This window comes from Malaclemys terrapin, chromosome 3 (genome assembly GCF_027887155.1).
Source record: "Malaclemys terrapin pileata isolate rMalTer1 chromosome 3, rMalTer1.hap1, whole genome shotgun sequence".
Taxonomy (NCBI): domain Eukaryota; kingdom Metazoa; phylum Chordata; order Testudines; family Emydidae; genus Malaclemys; species Malaclemys terrapin.
Window position 1 is genome coordinate 113543712 of NC_071507.1, and position 19549 is coordinate 113563260.

General features: G+C 43.6%; 1 protein-coding gene across 1 annotated transcript; it reads right to left on the reverse strand.

The window, feature by feature from the left end:
- Positions 1 to 1401: 1401 nt before the first annotated feature.
- On the reverse strand, positions 1402 to 17793 carry CENPW (centromere protein W). The gene is made up of 3 exons (XM_054023022.1): positions 17522 to 17793; positions 4090 to 4203; positions 1402 to 2544 (listed from the first exon to the last, which is right to left on the reverse strand). The coding sequence occupies exons 1-3, from the start codon at positions 17609 to 17611 to the stop codon at positions 2518 to 2520; spliced, it is 231 nt and encodes a 76-aa protein (XP_053878997.1). The 5' UTR covers positions 17612 to 17793; the 3' UTR covers positions 1402 to 2517.
- Positions 17794 to 19549: the final 1756 nt, after the last annotated feature.

Genomic DNA, 19549 nt, shown 5'->3' on the forward strand with positions numbered 1-19549 from the left:
ATTTTGTAATAAGCCAGTACAGCACTCCCCAAGCAAAATGGCTGTTAATTGATGACAGGAAGGGTGCTCTGCCTCAGCCCCTAGGCTCAGTTCAGTGCACTTATACAGCTTGGTAATAACTGCCTGTGCTCTGAAGAACTAGATTGGTCACTTATGCCCTTTCTTACTCCTTGCAACTGGGAAGAGGACTGAGTACATACACACCAGATCAATGGTTGTTTACAGGATCCTTAGAATCTGATGCCTGAGCCTTTGTGCTACAAGCCCCAGGGAAATTCTTGCAGAGAAAAAGTCTTGTTGCTTGCTAAGTATTCCTATATTTTCATACATTTCTCAAGATACTTACTTGCCATGATTGAAAAATCCCATGCAGAGTTACCTTTAAAGAAGAGAAAATATCTACCTAACTTTTCTTCCTTGAAGATATTCTCTAACAGGATTCTTGCACAATCACACACCTCTTCCCAGGGTACATCTACAGTACTCGCCAGATCGGCAGGCAGTGATCGATCCAGCGGGGTCGATTTATCGCATCTAGACTAGATGCGATAAATCGACCAAGCGCTCTCCGATCTTCTGAACTGCACCCAGGGAAGGCTGTCCTGATGGTAGGCAAAAGATACATGGCAGCTGACAAAATACTAGAAAACTTAGTTTTGACTTAGAACTTTTCTAGTAAGGTCTTACTAAGGCATACTGGATCAATATCCCTCCATTCATTCCCTCTGCTTCCTTCCTGACTTACTGTCTCCTCAGCTTTCCCTCTCCTACACATCCTCCCCCTCACTTTCATTGTGGGTGTGAATATAAAAGAGAGGAAAAGGAGAGACGGATGAGTCCAAGCAGTGGAGCACCTTCTCTTCCCACCCACCAACTAGTGGCACTGAAAGTGGGTAGGGCAAGAGGGAGCCCTTCAGCATCTTTCCTCTTCCCGTCTCCATCCTCAGCTGGTGGTACCAGAGCATAGAAGAGTCTCTCTTCGCCTGCCCCAGTGGCACAGGAAGTTGAATGGTAGAGGGAGAGCCATAGAGCATCTCTCCCATCTTTCTCCCCATCCACAAGCTAATGGTATTGAAGAGCAAGAACATAAAAGGAAATAACTGAACCTGACAGAATTCATCTCCCCTCTCTGTATACTGTTATGGATAAAACTTTTAAACACTCCTGAAGAACAGTTTGATATTTTGCCATAAGAATACACCAAATTGTACTAGAATGCAGGATTTAAAATATAGTAAGAGGATGCTATTTGTACAGTATATGCATTTGGATTTAAATTGTACTACAATTTGCTTAAATAGATCTGAATATTTTCATTTGGTATAATTCCCGTTCGATTTATCTTTGCATACTTTGAGTCCTGTTAACATATTAACAGTATAAGACAATTCAACACAATCATGTTGTACAAAAAGCCTTTATTTTTTTTCTGTTCCATGAAAAATAATTAACTGATATGCACACATGAAGCACTGTTAACTAATGTTACATAAATCACAAAGTAACACAAAAGAACAAAGTGTTATTGCACGAAAGAATAAGATACAAGTCTACATTTTAAAAAGTTTAGTTTCATAAGGATTCCAGGCACTTGAAATTGAAGCACTATATATGTAAAATACATACAACATATCCACACAGCACTGAGATTCAACCCAGAGAAAAGAAGGGTACAGAGAGCAGCACAGTATCCATGCCTAGCTGATCCTTGATGCCACTTCTAGGTCTAATTTCAAGCATAGCAATTGATGTCAGTTGTAGTGGTTGTTTTTATGAAGTGCACCTGTCCACAAGGACCTGAATTAAGACCATCAGCACATTTGACATAAACCACGGGATAGTCAATGGAGCAATTTTGGGAGAAGTTAGGGCACCATCTAAAAATAAAGGTTCTGTACCCCCATTACCAGTCAAAAAAATATAGAAGGTTTATTCAAGTAGCTTGTGCTGTTCTTAAAAATTATTTCAAGAATTAAGGATGTGAAACTTGACATTTATAAACAATCTGAAACCAAGATATTTGATGCAACATTGTCAGACTGTCATTCTTTAAGAAGCCAACATTTTGTCTGTGTAACAAGAACTACTAAACTGACATTCAGAGTAAATGCCTCATTAATAAGTCTCTTTTAGAATGATTAATATAAGAGGAAACACTTTCTAATTAGGAATATGACTCCAGTAAACACATGGAAGGGAAATGCTATAAGCTTTTCCCAATATTTTAGTTGAAGATGCAGCCGAAAACTTACATTATAAAAAAAATTACTTTCACCACAAGTGTTTGCCTCATGCTTTGATAAGAGACCCATGTATAAAGGAATGCATATCACCTATAAACATGAATGTTTCTTAAGAACATAAGTCCAATTCCTCAAAGGTAAAGCAGTGTAGCTCTACTGACTTCAGTGAAAGTATGCTTCTTTATACCAACTGAGGATCTTAGCCATGATACTTAAGAGTTAATAAAAATACACTGGGTAAAGCAAGCAGGATTAGAAAGTACTTCTTGATTTCCTAGCCTCTGCTCTTCTTTAAGATAACCTGTGAAAGTGAAGGAAAGTATACTCATCATTACTTATATGCCCACTGTGATTCAAACAAAATCAGTCATATTGAAATTCATATCACAGAACATAGACAAAATGCAACTTCAAAAGCAAAACTTTCTAAAACAAATGTTTTCTAGAGACAACCCAGAAGTGTCAATCATTCTTCAAAGCTCTCATCACATCCCTTAATGCTCTGACCCTATTATATCTAGATAGCACAGGAGGTTATAAAATGTGATTTTACTGCTATTATGGTTTGATTTTTGTTTGTAATGCTTCATATTGAGTTTGTTTTTTGTTTTTTAATTTATGCAAAGGGCACCAAAACTTTTGGATGGGCATTTTTTGGTTTAGAGTTTAAATTGAGAAGTTCACTTCTCAGCCCAACTGGGACCCTTTAAGTGTTAACATTATTAAAACAAGACAATTTCTTCTTTCTCCATCTTTTCACTTAAAAAAAACTAGAAGAGCAAAGATATTTAAATAATGTTAAGATTACACAGTTAAAATGTTAGAAATGCACAAGATTCTAACTGCAATATTTAACATGGCCACACTGCACATCTCCTATATTTGTATTAAATATATTAGCAGAAATATATCCAGCAAATATTTTTCAAGAAAAATAGGACTAGAAAGTTTAAGCAGCATGGGGTGCTGGGCCTCCAATATGCTAAAGCTGAGTGGCATCATTTTTTCCAGTCCTACTAAGGTAGATGCAAAGATGACTCAGCACCTGAAAGAGATTGAGTTTTGGATGAGGCCTTACCCTTAAGTGTTCCTCTCCCACACTCCACTCAGTGCTTCCCTTGCCTAAATGAAACAGGGCAGGGTCCAGGGACAGAGAGAAACAATTGGGGGTCTAGGACTGGAAGGAGCATCAGATGCCCTCTGGTGATGTTTGTCTTAAACTGCTTTTTGTTGTTTCATGCAATCTACTTCTGAAGCTCTCTCAGACAACCTGCTTAGCCTGGGCTCAAGATAATATTCCTCACCTCCCCACTGGCAACAGACCCACGTGTATTGTTGCAGTTAAGATCAGCAGAGCCACTCAACCTACAGCTCCCTTGATATAACAGCATTTTCCACGAACACCCCTCCACTATGGAACTTGATCTCGTCCTTGGTCTGGAAGAGTCCAGATTTTCATCACTCCCCACACCCAAGAGACCGAAGGACAGGGAAATAATGGTCTTTGTTTTGGAAAGTTTTTAAATTTGGGATTATGGGAAGAGATAGGGAGTACGTTGATGTGCAGTCAGTTTATCTGATGTTATTGTAGTGGATTTTACAACATTGTGATTTTTTTATTATTGTTAAAGTGCCAGGAGGATTAAGATATTTTGAGAGGTTTTTTTTTTTTAATGTTTTGTTTATAAATAAAAAAAACCATAGCAAAGGTAGCATTGCTCTAGGAATCTTTTCTGTTGTATATCCTGGCTTTTGTATAGTAACGATGCAACCTTATCAGTAAACTTTTAATACTAAGTGTTTAAGCAAAGAAGGGAGAGAGAAATTTCAACTTTAATTTTATTACCTTTGCTGCCGCCATTGCATGTTCAGATTTAATTGTTTTACTCTTGTTCTCGAAAGCATTTGCCCTGGCTTCTTCTGCTAATCGGTGGAGAAACAGTAAGAAGTTCAAATGCACCTTTGAAGAACAAAACATCAATTCAGTCAAATAGGTTTCCAACAAAATGCTTATACATTTATAATCATTTATACTGATTTAGCAAATGCCTTTTTAAAAATAAAGTATCAACCCTTTAACACAAAAGATGCAGCAAAATATTTCGGAATTCCTGTGAAGGGTTTTTGGGAAAACTATTACCCAGCAAGAGTTTAATTTTCTAACCCTGAACATTTCTTGCCCCCAAAATTTCCTGCACACAGCTTCAATTTAATCAATTTTTTTTTAAAAGTGTCTATACTAAAAAAAGCCTCACACACACACCCACAGGCATAATACTTGCTCCTACATAATATATTTTGGTGTTTCCCAACACTTTCCTAAAAAAGTCCTATCTATGACTAGGAGTTACACCTTCTCATTCAAGCCATGTACTCATTTAGTTTGTCGGTAACTAAAAAAACCTGGATTTACTTTAGATTTTATGAATCATCCTTGAGCCCTCTCACTTTGTGCTGAATATTTACCTACAATTATTTTCAGAGTCAGCTTTTCTTTATCTGACCATTCTTTAGTAGTTGGGGAAAAAAGCAGCAATTCGTACCATGTGACCAGTTAACTCTTCCCTGCCATCACGTTTTCCCCAAACTAGTTTGTGGACTATTCTTCCCCTGTGTTAGTCCAAGGGTATGTCTACACTACGGGATTAATCCAAATTTATATAATTCGAATTTTGGAAACAGATTGTATAAAGTCAAATGTATGCGGCTACACTAAGCACATTAATTCAGCGGTGTGCGTCCATGTACCGGGGCTAGCGTCGATTTCTGGAGCGTTGCACTGTGGGTAGCTATCCCATAGTTCCCGCAGTCTCCTCCGCCCATTGGAATTCTGGGTTGAGATCCCAATGCCTGACTGGGCCAAAAACATTGTCGCGGGTGGTTCTGAGTACGTCCTCCCCCCTCTCCAGGGAAGCAACGGCAAACAATTGTTTCGCGCCTTGTTCCTGGGTGAACAGTGCAGGCGCCATGCCATGGCAAGCATGGAGCCCACTCAGCTCAAGACAGCAGTCATGAACATTGTAAACACCTCACGCATTATCGTGCAGTTTATGCTCAACCAGAACCTGCAAAACCAGGTGGCGAGGAGTAGGCTATGGCAGCGCAGCAGCGAGAGTGATGAGGACATGGAATTCTATCAAACCGCGGGCCCCGGCGCTTTGGAGATCATGCTGTTAATGGGGCAGGTTATAGCCGTGGAACGCCGATTCTGGGCCCGCATAGTGTTGCGGGCGTGGGACGATTCCCAGTGGCTGCGAAACTTTTGCATGCGTAAGGGCACTTTCATGGAACTTTGTGACTTGCTTTCCCCTGCCCTGAAACGCCAGAATACCAAGATGAGAGCAGCCCTCACAGTTGAGAAGCGAGTGGCGATAGCCCTGTGGAAGCTTGCAACACCAGACAGCTACCGGTCAGTCAGGAATCAATTTGGAGTGGGCAAATCTACTGTGGGGGCTGCTGTGATGCAAGCAGCCAAAGCAATCACTGAGCTGCTGCTACGAAAGGTAGTGACTCTGGGAAATGTGCAGGTCATAGTGGATTTGCTGCAATAGGATTCCCTAACTGTGGTGGGGCGACAGATGGAACCCATATCCCTATCTTGGCACTGGAGCACCAGGACAGCCAGTACATAAACCGCAAGGGGTACTTTTCAGTGGTGCTGCAAGCACTGGTGGATCACAAGGGATGTTTCATCAACGTGGGCTGGCCAGGAAGGGTTCATGACCCTCGTGTCTTCAGGAACACTAATCTGTTTAAACGGCTGCAGCAAGGGACTTACTTCCCGGACCAGAAAAGAACCGTTGGGGATGTTGAAACGCCTATAGTTATCCTTGGAGACCCAGCCTACCCCTTAATGCCATGGCTCATGAAGCCATACACAGACAGCCTGGACAGGAGTCAGGAGCTGTGCGCTCCACAATCTCTGTGAGAGTAAGGGGGAGACCTTTATGGCAGGGTGGGAGGCTGAGGCAAATCGCCTGGCTGCTGATTATGTGCAGCCAGACACCAGGGCGATTAGAAGATCACACCAGGAAGTGCTGCGCATCAGAGAAGCTTTGAAACCACTTTCATGACTGGCTAGGTGTGAAAGTTCTGTTTGTTGAAAACCTGGCCCCCCTTGATTGACTCGTTCCCTGTAAGCAAACCACCCTCCCCCTTTAAATCACAGCTTGCTTTTAAAGAAAATAAAATCACTATCGTTTAAAAATCATGTATTCTTTATTAATTGATTATAAACATAGGGAGAGAACCGACAAGGTAACCTGGGTGAGGTTTGGGAGGAGGATAGGAGGAAAGTAAAAGGCCACTGAAAAAATTCAATATAATGACAGCCTTTTGGTTGGGCTGTCCACTGGGGTGGAGTGGGAGGGTGCATGGAGCCTTCCCCCTCCCTCCCCCCACGTTCTTACATGTCTGGGTGAGGAGGATATGGAACATGGTGAGGGGGAAGGGAGGTTATACAGCGGCTGCAGCGGCAGTCTGTTATCCTGCTGCCATTCCTGAAGCTCCACCAGACGCCGGACCATGTCCGTTTGATCATGCAGCAGCCCCAGCGTTGCAGCCTGCCACCTCTCATCTCGAGCGTCCCTTATGACCTCACGTTCACTGGCATCTTTCCTGTATTTAGATACGGTGTCCTTCCACTCATTCAAATGAGCTCTTTCATTGCGGGTGCATTCCATTATTTCCGAGAACATCTCGCTCGCGTCCTCTTTCTCCGCCGCCTTATCTGAGATAGCCTTCGGGACGGAGAAGGGAGGCTTGAAAAATTTGCAGCTGCTGGAGGGAGGGTTGAAAAAAAAGGAGAGAATTTTTTAAAATGATACATTTTACAGAACAATGCTTATACTCTTTCATAGTGAACAACACTATTCACATTATATAGCACATGTGATTTCAGTACAAGGTCGCATTTTCCATCTTAATATTGAGTGCCTGTGGCTTTGGTGTTAGAGATCACAGACGCAGGTCCGGGCAACAGAATTCAGCTTGCATGCAGCCATGGTAAGCCATTGTCTTTCGGCTTCTGCTCCCTCCTTTCCCACATACCCAAGCAAAGCCCATTGACTGCTGCGGTTTTCCTATTAACCTTCAGCAGCCGAAAACAAAGTAACCCCCCTCCTCCCCCATCCAATTCTCTGGGATGATCGCTTTATCCCTCCCCCCACTGCGTGGCTGGTATCAGGGAAGATCCCTGCTAGCCAAATGCGAAAAGCCCAGGGCCAATTCCCCACCCTCCACTTGGCTAACTGCAGGGAAGGATTTCTTTTCAGCCACAGGCAAACAGCCCAGTAGGAACAACCACCTCTGTCCCCTTAATTAAATTCCCGTATTTCAACCAGGTTACCATGAGCGATATCACTCTCCTGAGGATTACACAGCAAGATAAAGAACGGATGTTGCTTGAATGCCAGCAAACACCAGGACCATACACTGCCAGGCTTTGTCATGCAATGATACCGGATTACTTGCTACTAGCATGGCGTGGTCAAGTGTCCTACCATGGAGGACGGAATAAGGCTGCACTGCCCAGAAACCTTGTGGCAAGTCTTTTGGAGTACCTCCAGGAGAGCTTCATGGAGATGTCCCTGGAGGATTTCCGCTCCATCCCCAGACACGATAACAGACTTTTCCAGTAGCTGTACTGGCCGCGAATGCATCCCAAGTCTTCAGGGCAAAGTAATCATTAAAAAACGCTTGCTTTTAAAACAAGTTTTATATTTTAAAAAGGTAAACTCACCTGAGGTCCCTTCCATGGGGTCATGGTCTTGGATACTGGCTTGGGAGGGTACTTCAGTCAGGCTGAGAAAAAGAACCTGGCTGTTGGGGAGAACGGAGTGCTGTGTGCTCTCTGCAAGCCTGTCGTCGTCCTCCTCTTCCCCATCCGCAGAATCCTCAGGTGTAGCTGATGAGATTACCCCCGCCTCGGAATCCATGGTCAGAGGTGGGGTAGTGGTGGCGGCCCCCCCTAGAACTGCATGCAGCTCAGTGTAGAAGCGGCATGTCCGCGGCTCTGACCCGGAGCGACCGTTTGCCTCCTTTGCTTTTTGATAGGCTTGTCTGAGCTCCTTGACTTTCACGCGGCACTGATCTGAGTCCCTATCATGGCCTCTCTCCATCATGCCCTTGGAGTTTTTTTTCAAAAGTTTTGGCATTTCGTCTTTTCGAACCAAGTTCTGCTAGCACTGAATCCTCTCCCTATATAGCAATCAGATCTAGTACCTCCCGTACTGTCCATGCTGGTGCTCTTTTTCGATTATTGGCCTGCATGGTTACCTGTGCTGATGAGCTATCCGTGGTCACCTGTGCTCTCCACGTTGGGCAAACAGGAAATAAAATTCAAGTGTTCGCAGGGCTTTTCCTGTCTACCTGGCCAGTGCATCAGAGTTCAGATTGCTGTCCAGAGCGGTCACAAGGGTGCACTGTGGGATAGCGCCCGGAGGCCAATACAATCGAATTGCAGCCACACTAACCCTAATTCGAAATGACAATATCGATTTTGGCGCTACTCCGCTCATCGGGGTGGAGTACAGAAATTGATTTTAAGAGCCCTTTATTTCGAAATAAATGGCTTTGTTGTGTGGACGGGTGCAGGGTTAATTCAATTTAACGCTGCTAAATCTGAATTAAAGTCATAGTGTAGACCAGGCCTAAGACTCATTTCCAATCCTGCAGTGCAAAGCAGCAGCACCTATCTCCTGTGTCAAAAGAAATGATCCCTCCCACCCTGTCCATATTGCAGAGGATATTAATGGAGGAGTAGTGCTCTGCTCCATCAATACTCAACCCTCAGGCTATGGCTACACTAGAGAGCTTGCAGCACTGTAGCTGGACTAACACAGCTGTGCCACTGTAAAACTCTCCAACGTAGCTGTTCTAAATTGAGGGGACAGAGCTCTCCCATAGGCTTAATTACTCTAGCCTCCGCGAGCAGTGGTAGCTATGTCAGTGGGAGAAGCTCTCCTGCTGACATAGTGCTGTCCACACCAGCGCTCAGGTCAGTGTAACTTATGTTGCTCAGGGAGTGGCTTTTTCACACCCTGAGTGACAAATTATATTGACAGAAGTGAGTGTAGACAATCTAACCTACGCTGGGAGTAGCATAAACATACAGACAGAATAAGGGAGCCATAACAGACTCCCTCAAATCCTCCTCTTCCCCCCCCCTCCCCATCATCTTGCACCAAACAGATCTCAACACAGGATAGAATATACCCCACTGATTAATGGAATAACCCCTATCAAAACAAATATCTTATTAAAGATTAACTTAAAATCATAAAATGCAAGTGCCAAACAGATGATTAAAAATTAATCTCTTGATAAATGTAGTGCCTCAGTTCTCAAAGGAAAAGAAAGGAGAAACTAAACTACAGATTGTACAGTTTAACATAACCAGTCACCAGAGGCCTAATCCCAAAAACATTTACTCACAAGTTGCCCCATTAGCTTCAATGGACTACTTGAGTAAACACGCTCCTGTAATCTTAACCCAGCACAATTAAGACTATTATACACTGCTTGACCCCCCACATATAATTTCCATTGACAGCAATGGAAATTCAGTCACGGCTCAAGGGCAGACATGGGTCTTTAAGTTTTCAACTATAAACTTATACACATTTGAGTTCATATTATGTCCCACTACACACTTATTTCCTACTGCAGAGGTTTTATTCTAAGTGACTAGCTTAAAACTGATATAGGATAATAGATGGTCAATGGTTTTTTAAAAGTTTGCCAGAAGCTGGGAATGGGCGACAGAGGATGGATCACTTGATGATTACCTGTTCTGTTCATTCCCTCTGGGGCGTGTGGCATTGGCCACTGTCGGAAAACAGGATACTGGGCTACATGGACCTTTGGTCTGACCCAGTATGGCCATTCTTATGTTCTAATCATTGAATTTTAAAATAGGGTAAAATGCTTAACATGTTTCATTTACAAGAGAAAAGATTAGAGAAAATCTTTCATTTATGTGATTTATATAAAATCTACAAGATAAAAAAATTATTCTCAACCAGAAAATTGAGAAAATAAGCATATTCCAGCGGTCTTAATTAGTATTTCCTTCATATCATGTCAGCATAAAACATATAAAAGCAACTTCTTGCTTATTTCTCAAGATATCTGTTCTGCAAAGCTAGAAAAATTATATAACAAGAAAAGAATAAAATTCAGAGTTTATTTACTGGAAATACTTTGGTAATAGCCATACAATACACACACAGGATCTACTGTTGAGGATAAGCATATTTTTAATGCTACCATACCACATGGATGAATTTTTTTAATCTGCTGAACTACAGAAGTATTAATATGCAACAGATATTTCCAAATCATGCCAATTTTTACATAAATATATGTACTATATAAAAAGCAGACATTCTTGCCGATTTGCGTGGCAAACTATCAAAGCCATTTTTAATATGATTAAAAAATTTTGACTACTCATGCAGAGACTATTTGAAACATTCAAACAACAGTGGCACTAAAATAATGTTCAGCATAAGAACCTGGATTACTGAACATATCAACAGGGGGATCAAACTTTTGGAAAATGGTAACTACACAAACTTTCCACATTTTAAATTCTTAAAGAAATTGAAAAATTAATTCCTTCTGCTGACATCTATACTCTACTGTAGCATCAAAAGGTAAAAGTCTTCATTTGAAAGCCATCTTTAAAGAGTGTTTTTCTCTCTAACCAGCTGCGTTCTTATTCTATTTTTAATAGCAATGTTTTCCCAGTTTTGAAACTTTTCCCCCTGCATCAGGGATTTAAAAAATACATACCAGTATAAGTAAAATAAAAGTGCTCCTCAATAAAACAGATAAAAATAATAAATATTTCAGAAATAATTTAATTTTTTTTTAAAGGGGACTAGGTTAAGGCAAATGGAATGGAAAAAAGAAAAAAGTGATCCCCTCAGTAAAACTGATGGGAATGTCCAAGTAGGCGAGTTATTGCTCAGTACCTAAGCCACACATTTCATCCTGTCACTGAAGGTTTGTATATTATACTAGTAAACCCTTGCACTCCAATTGGGTCTATGCAGGTTATACGATACGTATGTATCTTCTCATCCTTGCAAACAATACCTGTAACCCCCCATAACCCAAGCCTGACCCCAGATGTACAGTACCTTCCCTCTTAACTAGTGTACATTTAATTTTAAACATTAACTTTAATAAATTTTTTATATCTCAAGCAGAAAAAGTACTATAAGACAAAATTCTACACTATTCACTGAAACAATGACCCTGCATTATAATACACTGAACTCCCATTAATTAGAAAAATATTTATAGGCATGAAGCTGCCAAAATGGCAGCATTAAAAAGAATAAACTCCTCCATTTTACCCCAAGGAAAAAGTACAGAAAGAATCAGTACAAGCTTCTTCACATTGTCCTGCTGGTGTGCCTTAATCTGCTCAGTGGAGGATTTATCTGAAATGAAAGGATAGACCAAGATCTATTTCTTAAGATTCAGCACCAATACTGCAAACAAGGAGGGCAGGATGATATCTGAGGTGGTTTCTGTAATTCAGATACGTGTCTGTAGTTCTAAAAAAATAGGGTATTGTTCTTCTCCCATTACTTCAAACAGGAGGAGAGCCTTCAACTCCACAACTTGAGACCTTACAAGAGATTTAAGTCCTCTTCGTCAGCTGAAAAACAGACTGCCACATGCTTTTACTATACTTGTGGCATGTGGTGAGTGGAGAAGATAGATCAGGGGTAGGCAACCTATGGCATGTGTGCTGAAGGCGGCACGCAAGCTGGTTTTCAGTGGCACTCACACTGCCTGGGTCCTGGCCACCGGTCCGGGGGGCTCTGCATTTTAATTTAATTTTAAATGAAACTTCTTAAACATTTTAAAAACCTTATTTACATACAACTATAGTTTAGTTATATATTATAGATTTATTGAAAAAGACTTTCTAAAAACATTAAAATGTATTACTGGCATGCGAAACCTTACATTAGAGTGAATAAATGAAGACTCGGCACACCACTTCTGAAAGGTTGCCAACCCCTGAGATAGATGATGCAGGAGAGAAGAGACTGGATCCTGAATCTCAGGTGGACAGGCAGCTGGGTTAGCACTACACCCAAAATGTGATGTTCAGTCACCCCATAAATTTCTGTCCAAGCCCTAATCTACATCCAAAACTTAGGTCGACCAAGCTACGTCGCTCAGGGCTGTGAAAAGGTTTGTGCTTTGAACACTGTAGTTAAGATCCACCTAACCCCCACTGTGTAGATGCACCTAGGTCAACAAAAGGATTCTTCCATCAAACTAGCTACTGCTTCTTAGAGATGTGGATTACCTCTATCAATGCGAAAATCCCTTAAATTGATGTAGAAAGCATCTACACCAGTGGTTCCCAAACTAACACCCTGTGAACCCCTTTCATTAAAATGTCAAGTCTTGCAAACCCCCTTCTAAAAATGAATATTTCCAAGGATTTTCTCCTTCAGTTGAGTATAAATTATAAAAGCTGTGACCTTGGAGATATAAAATTTGTTTTTATAACATGCTTATTACACACTATTATTAATATTTATCATTACAGTATTTTATTACATTATGAAAACAGCAACACTCTTCCAAGATCTGGCCGGAAACGCCAGGGTCCCTTTTCGACCGGACACCTGGTCACCCTAGTCACGAGGTGTGAGGCCCCACCCATGTGCAGAAACACGTGTCAAATGATGCTGTGGCATGCTCTTCCCAAGCTGCAAGCTGGAAGAGCCAATGGGCTGGAGCAGGCAGCCAGGTCCAGTCCCAGCCCCACAGAGCAGGAGCCGCTGCTGAAGGGTGATTGCAGAGTGGGCTCAGCTGCTGCACTCCCCACCTCAATAATCTACTCACCAGTACTCACCTATGGCAAGAACATCAACAGGAGAAAGAGAGGGAGCTCCCTCTCAGAATATCCCATAGCCCAATGGTTAGGGCTCTCCCCTGAGAAGTGACAGATCCCTGTTCAAATCCCTTCTTCCCATCAGGTGGACTTGACCTGGGAATACCCTATATCCCAGGTGAGTACCCTAACCACCAGGCTAATGTTATGATGTAGGGCCTCCTTCTTTTCCTCTCACCCCCAGACATTTTGTGCAAGCTCACCTACAGGGGACTGATCCAGTAGCCAAGTTCTGAGCAGACTTACAAGATCAGACCCCACAGGCAAGTTACACAGAGGAACACCTATCTTTCCTCAGTTCCTGCATCACTCTGGGGCTTAGGGAAAAAGAAGAACAGGAGTACTTGTGGCACCTTAGAGACTAACAAATTTATTAGAGCATAAGCTTTCGTGGACTACAGCCCACTTGTAGTCCACGAAAGCTTATGCTCTAATAAATTTGTTAGTCTCTAAGGTGCCACAAGTACTCCTGTTCTTCTTTTTGCGGATACAGACTAACACGGCTGCTACTCTGAAATCTGGGGCTTGGGTGTCTGGAAGTCTGGCATGGGGCAGCAGTGCGCATGAAGGCAGGCAGAAACACAGGTGCCTAGGGAACATTTACTGTAAAAATGTAGGCATCTATGGGTAAGGTGGCGGCTGAGCAGGGTATTGTGAATCCCAGGAGAGCCTGATACTGGGATTTACTCTGAAACTTGGGATTTAGGCACCTGAAGTGGCAGTTAGCTGCTTAAGTCCTTTTGTGAACCTAGCCCTTAGTCTAGTTTAGGAACTAGCTAATATACCCCGATATAACGCTGCCCTTGGGAGCCAAAAAAAAAAAATCTTACTGCATTATAGGTGAAACCACGTTATATCGAACTTGCTTTGATCCGCCGGAGCGTGCAGCCCCACCCCTCCCCGGAGCACTGCTTTACCGTGTTATAGCTGTATTCGTGTTATATCGGGTCGCATTATATCAGGGTAGAGATATAGTTCTTGTCATATCTGAAATGTGCAACCTACCCTCCCTAAATTATGCTGTCATTTTGGGAAAAGACAAGCCACAAATACTGACTGCGATAGAAAAGCCAGAACACAATTTTCAAATCTTGTTAGGAAAAAAGACAGTTATACCATGGGATCTGTGCTCTACCAGAGTCCAATGTACATCCAGGCATATCAACTGTATGAGTTTCTACTTGTCAATTCATAGAAGTTGATATTGCTAGGAAGTATCAGCAGTAGTCAAAAGAAGTGACACTCTTGACAACCATGGATGATCACCATCCTGTGACATTCCTTCTAAAAACACAGGAGAAACAGATAGCTTCTCCTTACAACAGGAAGTATGTTCACTGACTACAGATATTTTTAACATTAAATTTTGCAAGAATTATTAGTTTAATATCACATTCTGAGCATTGAGTCTGCCATATATTGTTTTAAGCAAGTGACTTAAGGACAGTTCCTTAAAATACAACATTATGGACTATAGCTATTTCTACATGATTATTTCTATTTTTATTTGGTATATCTAGATCTAGCTTCAGATACACTAAATCCCAGCCTCAGAAATTCTGCCAAATGCCATGTTTAACATATAAACCAGATTTTGAATTTAAGTGAAATATTTTGTGCATGTAAATGTATAATAATTTGCATTACTGCATTCAGACACCTTGTTCTAATTTGTATCTTCAATTATATATGTGAAAGTAAACAAAAATCCTCATCCTGCACCTCTAAAATAAGTAATTCATTTACAAACAAAAAAGTGAAAAGCACTTCCAAATCTGTATCAAAGTACTCAACTTTTATCCCGAACACTACAGACCCAGATACTTCTGTGCATGAGGGCAGCTTTGTGCTACTGGCACAAGCTCCCATAAAGTCTGATTAACCTACCACCTAAGGATCCTCCTACCTTGGCTAACAGCTACTGTCACACTTCCTATGCTATCATCCCATCTCTACAGCCAGAAGTAGTAGTGTGGCCAAAACATCCATACATACATCCTGGCCTCAGCATAACTCCATTGACCCGTTTTTTGAGAATTCAGCTGTAGATGTCTGACTTCTATCCAGTTGTTTTACTCCACCTAGTATTTCCAAATGTACTTATTCTATGTAGAGAACAACAGAACCCAGGAAATCCTGGTGGCTAGTACACTTCAAATTACTAGATGGAATGCATTCCATCCCTCAACTTCAGGCCTAAGTTATTCAGGTCTCTTTACCGGAAAATGCACACTTGAAGATGCATACATGCAGTGCATCTCTGTTATTAACCAACATTCAGTCAACTGACAGTCAACCACAAGCCCACAACAGCATTACAGTCATTTATCCCAAGTTCCCATTTCCAAAATATAGCATCTATAGACAAAACTCTCCAACCACCAGTTACATATGTTATTTATTCAAAAGTTGGTCAAATAACCATATAGCTACTAATGGATGCCTAACTCACCTTTGCTGTAATACATATGGAAAACTGCAATATGATAAGAGCTAGGCAGGTGGGAAGCTGCAATTACTGCTTCTGATTGGCTAAAAATTGCCTACATACTCTTGGAGGCAGAGTCTGTCATTTACTGTACATACAGTACCTGTAACAAAGGGGTCTGGATCTGATCTGCCTGTAGAGGTAACTGCAAAATAAAACAGGCTTGGCAGAATGTGATTTTTATTTATAATTTTGATGGATAATAATATTTATTTCAAACATTTTTTCAATTTTATCAATTTGTGTGTTCATAGTTGCAGGAAATTATTGATATGTCAGACAATTTAATGATAGTAGACACTGAGGCCAGGTCAACCCTACAGACTTATATCAGTATAACTGTTACTCAGGGGTGTGAAAAATCCATACCCCTGAGCAACATAGCTATACCAATCTAACCCCATGTGTAAATAGCACTATGTCAGCAGGAGAGCTTCTCTCACATCAACATTGCTAGCGTGGAGATAGATTAACTAGGCCGACAGGAGCCATTCTCCCATTGGCATAGGACAGGGGTTGGCAAACTTTTTGGCCTGAGGGCCGCATCGGGTTTCATAAATTGTATGAAGGGCCGGTTAGGGGAGGGGGATCGTGGCCTGGCCCTCACCTCCTGTTCAATCCCCCTGTTCCCTGACCACCCCCCCAAGGACCCCTGCCCCATCCAACCACCCCTTCTCCCTGTCCCCTGACTGCCCCCAGAATCCCTGCCCGACTGCCCCCTGCCGCCATCCAACCCCCCCTCCTTCCTGACTGCCCCCCCGGGACCCCTGCCCCCATTCAACCCCCTGTTCCCTCCCGACCACCACAACCCCAATCCATACCCCCTGACCATCCTCCAAACTCACCTGCCCTGTATCCAACCCCCCACCCCACGCCCTGCCCCCTTACCACGCTGCCTGGAGCGCTGATAGCTGGCGGTGCTACAGCCACGCCGGCCAGCTGGAGCTGGGCCACGCCACCGCGTGGCATAGAGCACCGGGTCAGACAGTAGCTCTGCAGCTGCACTGCCCCGGGAGCTCACAGCCCCGCCACCCAGAGCATTGCGCCAATGGCGAGGCAAGCTGAGGCTGCGGGTGAGGGGAAACAGCAGGGGAGGGGCTGGGGGCTAGCCTCCTGGGCCAGGAGTTTGGGGGCTGGGCAGGATGGTCCCGAGTTTGCCCACCTCTGGCATAGGAGCATCTTTACCTAAGCACTAACGCAGTGCAGCGGTAGTCAATGCAGCATTAAGTATAGACCTGCCCTGAGCTTCAAAAAATTAAACTATTATAGCCATTAAAACACAAGTTATCACGTTAAAACATATAACGTATATATCCTTAAATCAAATAAAATTGTCAAGTAGAACTTTTCTTACTTTGCCCATCTGCAAATATTATTGACAAATATTTTTCATGGGGTTCCGTGTGCTACAGTGAAATCAACCATTTACCAATAACATCTAACCCTTTCACGCCTACATATTAACAATGCGATGGTCAGTCGGGTGTCCCTGATGACAGTGTAGTGCCTTGTAATGCCCCTCTGCTGAGCTCACACCCCAGTGCCCAGACGCGACCTAGACACACAAGCGAGGCAGGGGCAGCTCAACTCTCCAGTCAACCAACGTCCCAGAGCAACTAGGGACCAGTCACATATCCGGGGGGGGGGGGAAGAACCACACCCCCAGGGCGGCGCAGCCCCACATCCCCTCGCACTAGGGTGACCCAGCCCCGCCCCCCGGGCAGTTTGCTCCTTACCCCCGTCGCGGCCTGATAGAAGCTGCAGAGCCGTTGTCGCTGGGGGAGGGGCGCTCGTTTGCTGGGGGCAGATCCCTCGGCCCCCTCCCGCCCTGCCCCCGGGGCCTCCCCCCGCTCCCCTCACCAGCAGGTCGGCGTTGGCCGCCAGACGAAGCTGGGGCTTGTGTCTCTTTATCAGGTTCCGCAGGGTACTGCGGGGCGCCGCTCGCTTCATCCTCCCCGCCACCGCGGGGGCCCCCGTAATTCACGCGCGGGTCCAACCCGCCAGCCTCAGGACCGTTCGAATCCGCCGCGCAATCGCCGCGCAGCCGCACCAAGACTCCTGCTGACGCACCCGCCCGCAACAGTGAAGGCGGCGGCTCCTCCCCTTTTCCTCTAAACGTTAAGGCTAAGCGCGCGCCGCTGGGCTGCGGAAATAACGCGCGCGCTGCTCCCAGGATCCTCCGCTTCCTCCCCCCCCCCGAACAGGCTTACTAGTCCCTGCAGCACCAGCCAAGGCGTTCTGTGGCAGGGGGAGGGGGAGACTGCACCTGCTGTCACGGGGGAAATAGTGTTCTTCTCCCCTGCTGCACATCATTAAATCACAGCAATTAAAATAAAGCCAATCTGACAATTTAGCCCATGAGTTGCACTGGCACCAACGACCGCCCAACAGCGCCAGGGCCTGCACTGCCCAATTCCTGCCCCCTGGCTGTGCCTTACAGTTATTAGTGACTTGTTACAGCCAGGAGCGCCCCTAGCCCTGTGGCTCTCAACCTTTCTAGAGTACTGCACTCCTTTCAGGAGTCTGATTTGTCTTGTGTACCCCAAGTTTCACCTCACTTAAGAACTACTTGCTTACAAAATCAGACAAAAATACGAAAGTGTTACAGCACAGCATTACTGAAAAAATGCTTACTTTCTCATTTTTATCATATAATTATAAAATAAATCAATTGGAATATAAATATTGTACTTACATTTCAACGTATAGTATATAGAGCAGTCTAAACAAGTCATTGTCTGTATGAAATGTTAGTTTGTACTAACTTTGCTAGTGCTTTTTATGGAGCCTGTTATAAAACTAGGCAAATATCTAGATGAGTTAATGAACCCCTTGTTACCCCAAAATTTGGACCTCAGGCACTCCAGGAGTGGTTTGCTTATGATTACGCAATTTATTCTGTCCAAATGGGTAATAAGTTTGTGACTTGACCTAAAGGAATTGCCAGGGTGTTACCAGGGGGCTTGCTAACACTGAAAGGAAGCAGTTTCTCCTCCCTTGGTGTTTACACCTCAACTGCTAGCAGAGCACCTCACCCTCCCTGATTGAACTAACCTCGTTATCTCCACACTGATTTATACCTGCCTCTGGAGATTTCCATTACTTGCATCTGAAGAAGTGAGGTTCTTACCCACGAAAGCTTATGCTCCCAATACTTCTGTTAAAATGAAGACAGGTTCTGCACTGAAAGCATTTAATCTAGAGACCCGACTGAGGAACCCTTATGTTAGTAAACACTTTCACAAGTAGTCCATTGAAATTTATAGGATTGTTTCAGTGTTTCCCAAACTTGGGACGCGCTTGTGTAGGGAAAGCCCTTGTCGGGCTGGGCCGGTTTGTTTACCTGCTGCATCCGCAGATCTGGCTGATTGCAGCTCCCGCTGGCCGCGGTTCGCTGCTCCAGGCCAATGGGAGCTGCTGGAAGCGGCGCGGGCCGAGGGACGTGCTGGCTGCCACTTCCCCAGCTCCCATTGGCCTGGAGCAGCAAATCGCGGCCAGTGGGAGCCGCGATCAGCCAAACCTGCAAACGCAGCAGGTACAGAAACTGGCCCAGCCCGCCAGGGGCTTTCCCTACACAAGCGGCATCCCAAGTTTGGGAAACACTGGACTGTTTGATGAGTTAAGTGTTCACTAATGTGAGTAAGGGTTCCACAACCAGACTTGAAACAAAAATAAACACCTTAGAGACAGAAAGCACTGAGAAACCCACAGAAAGAAGTAAATTTAGGAGGGGGGGGTATTGTTTGTTTTAAAAACATGAAAGGCAAGTTCCTCACCAACTGTAAATTTATGTAGCCCTTGATTCTATGGATTTATGCTGAGGATCAATCCCCAAATATTATAATTTCAGTCAACAGTTAAACTTCTGTAGACAAACAAAAACATTGT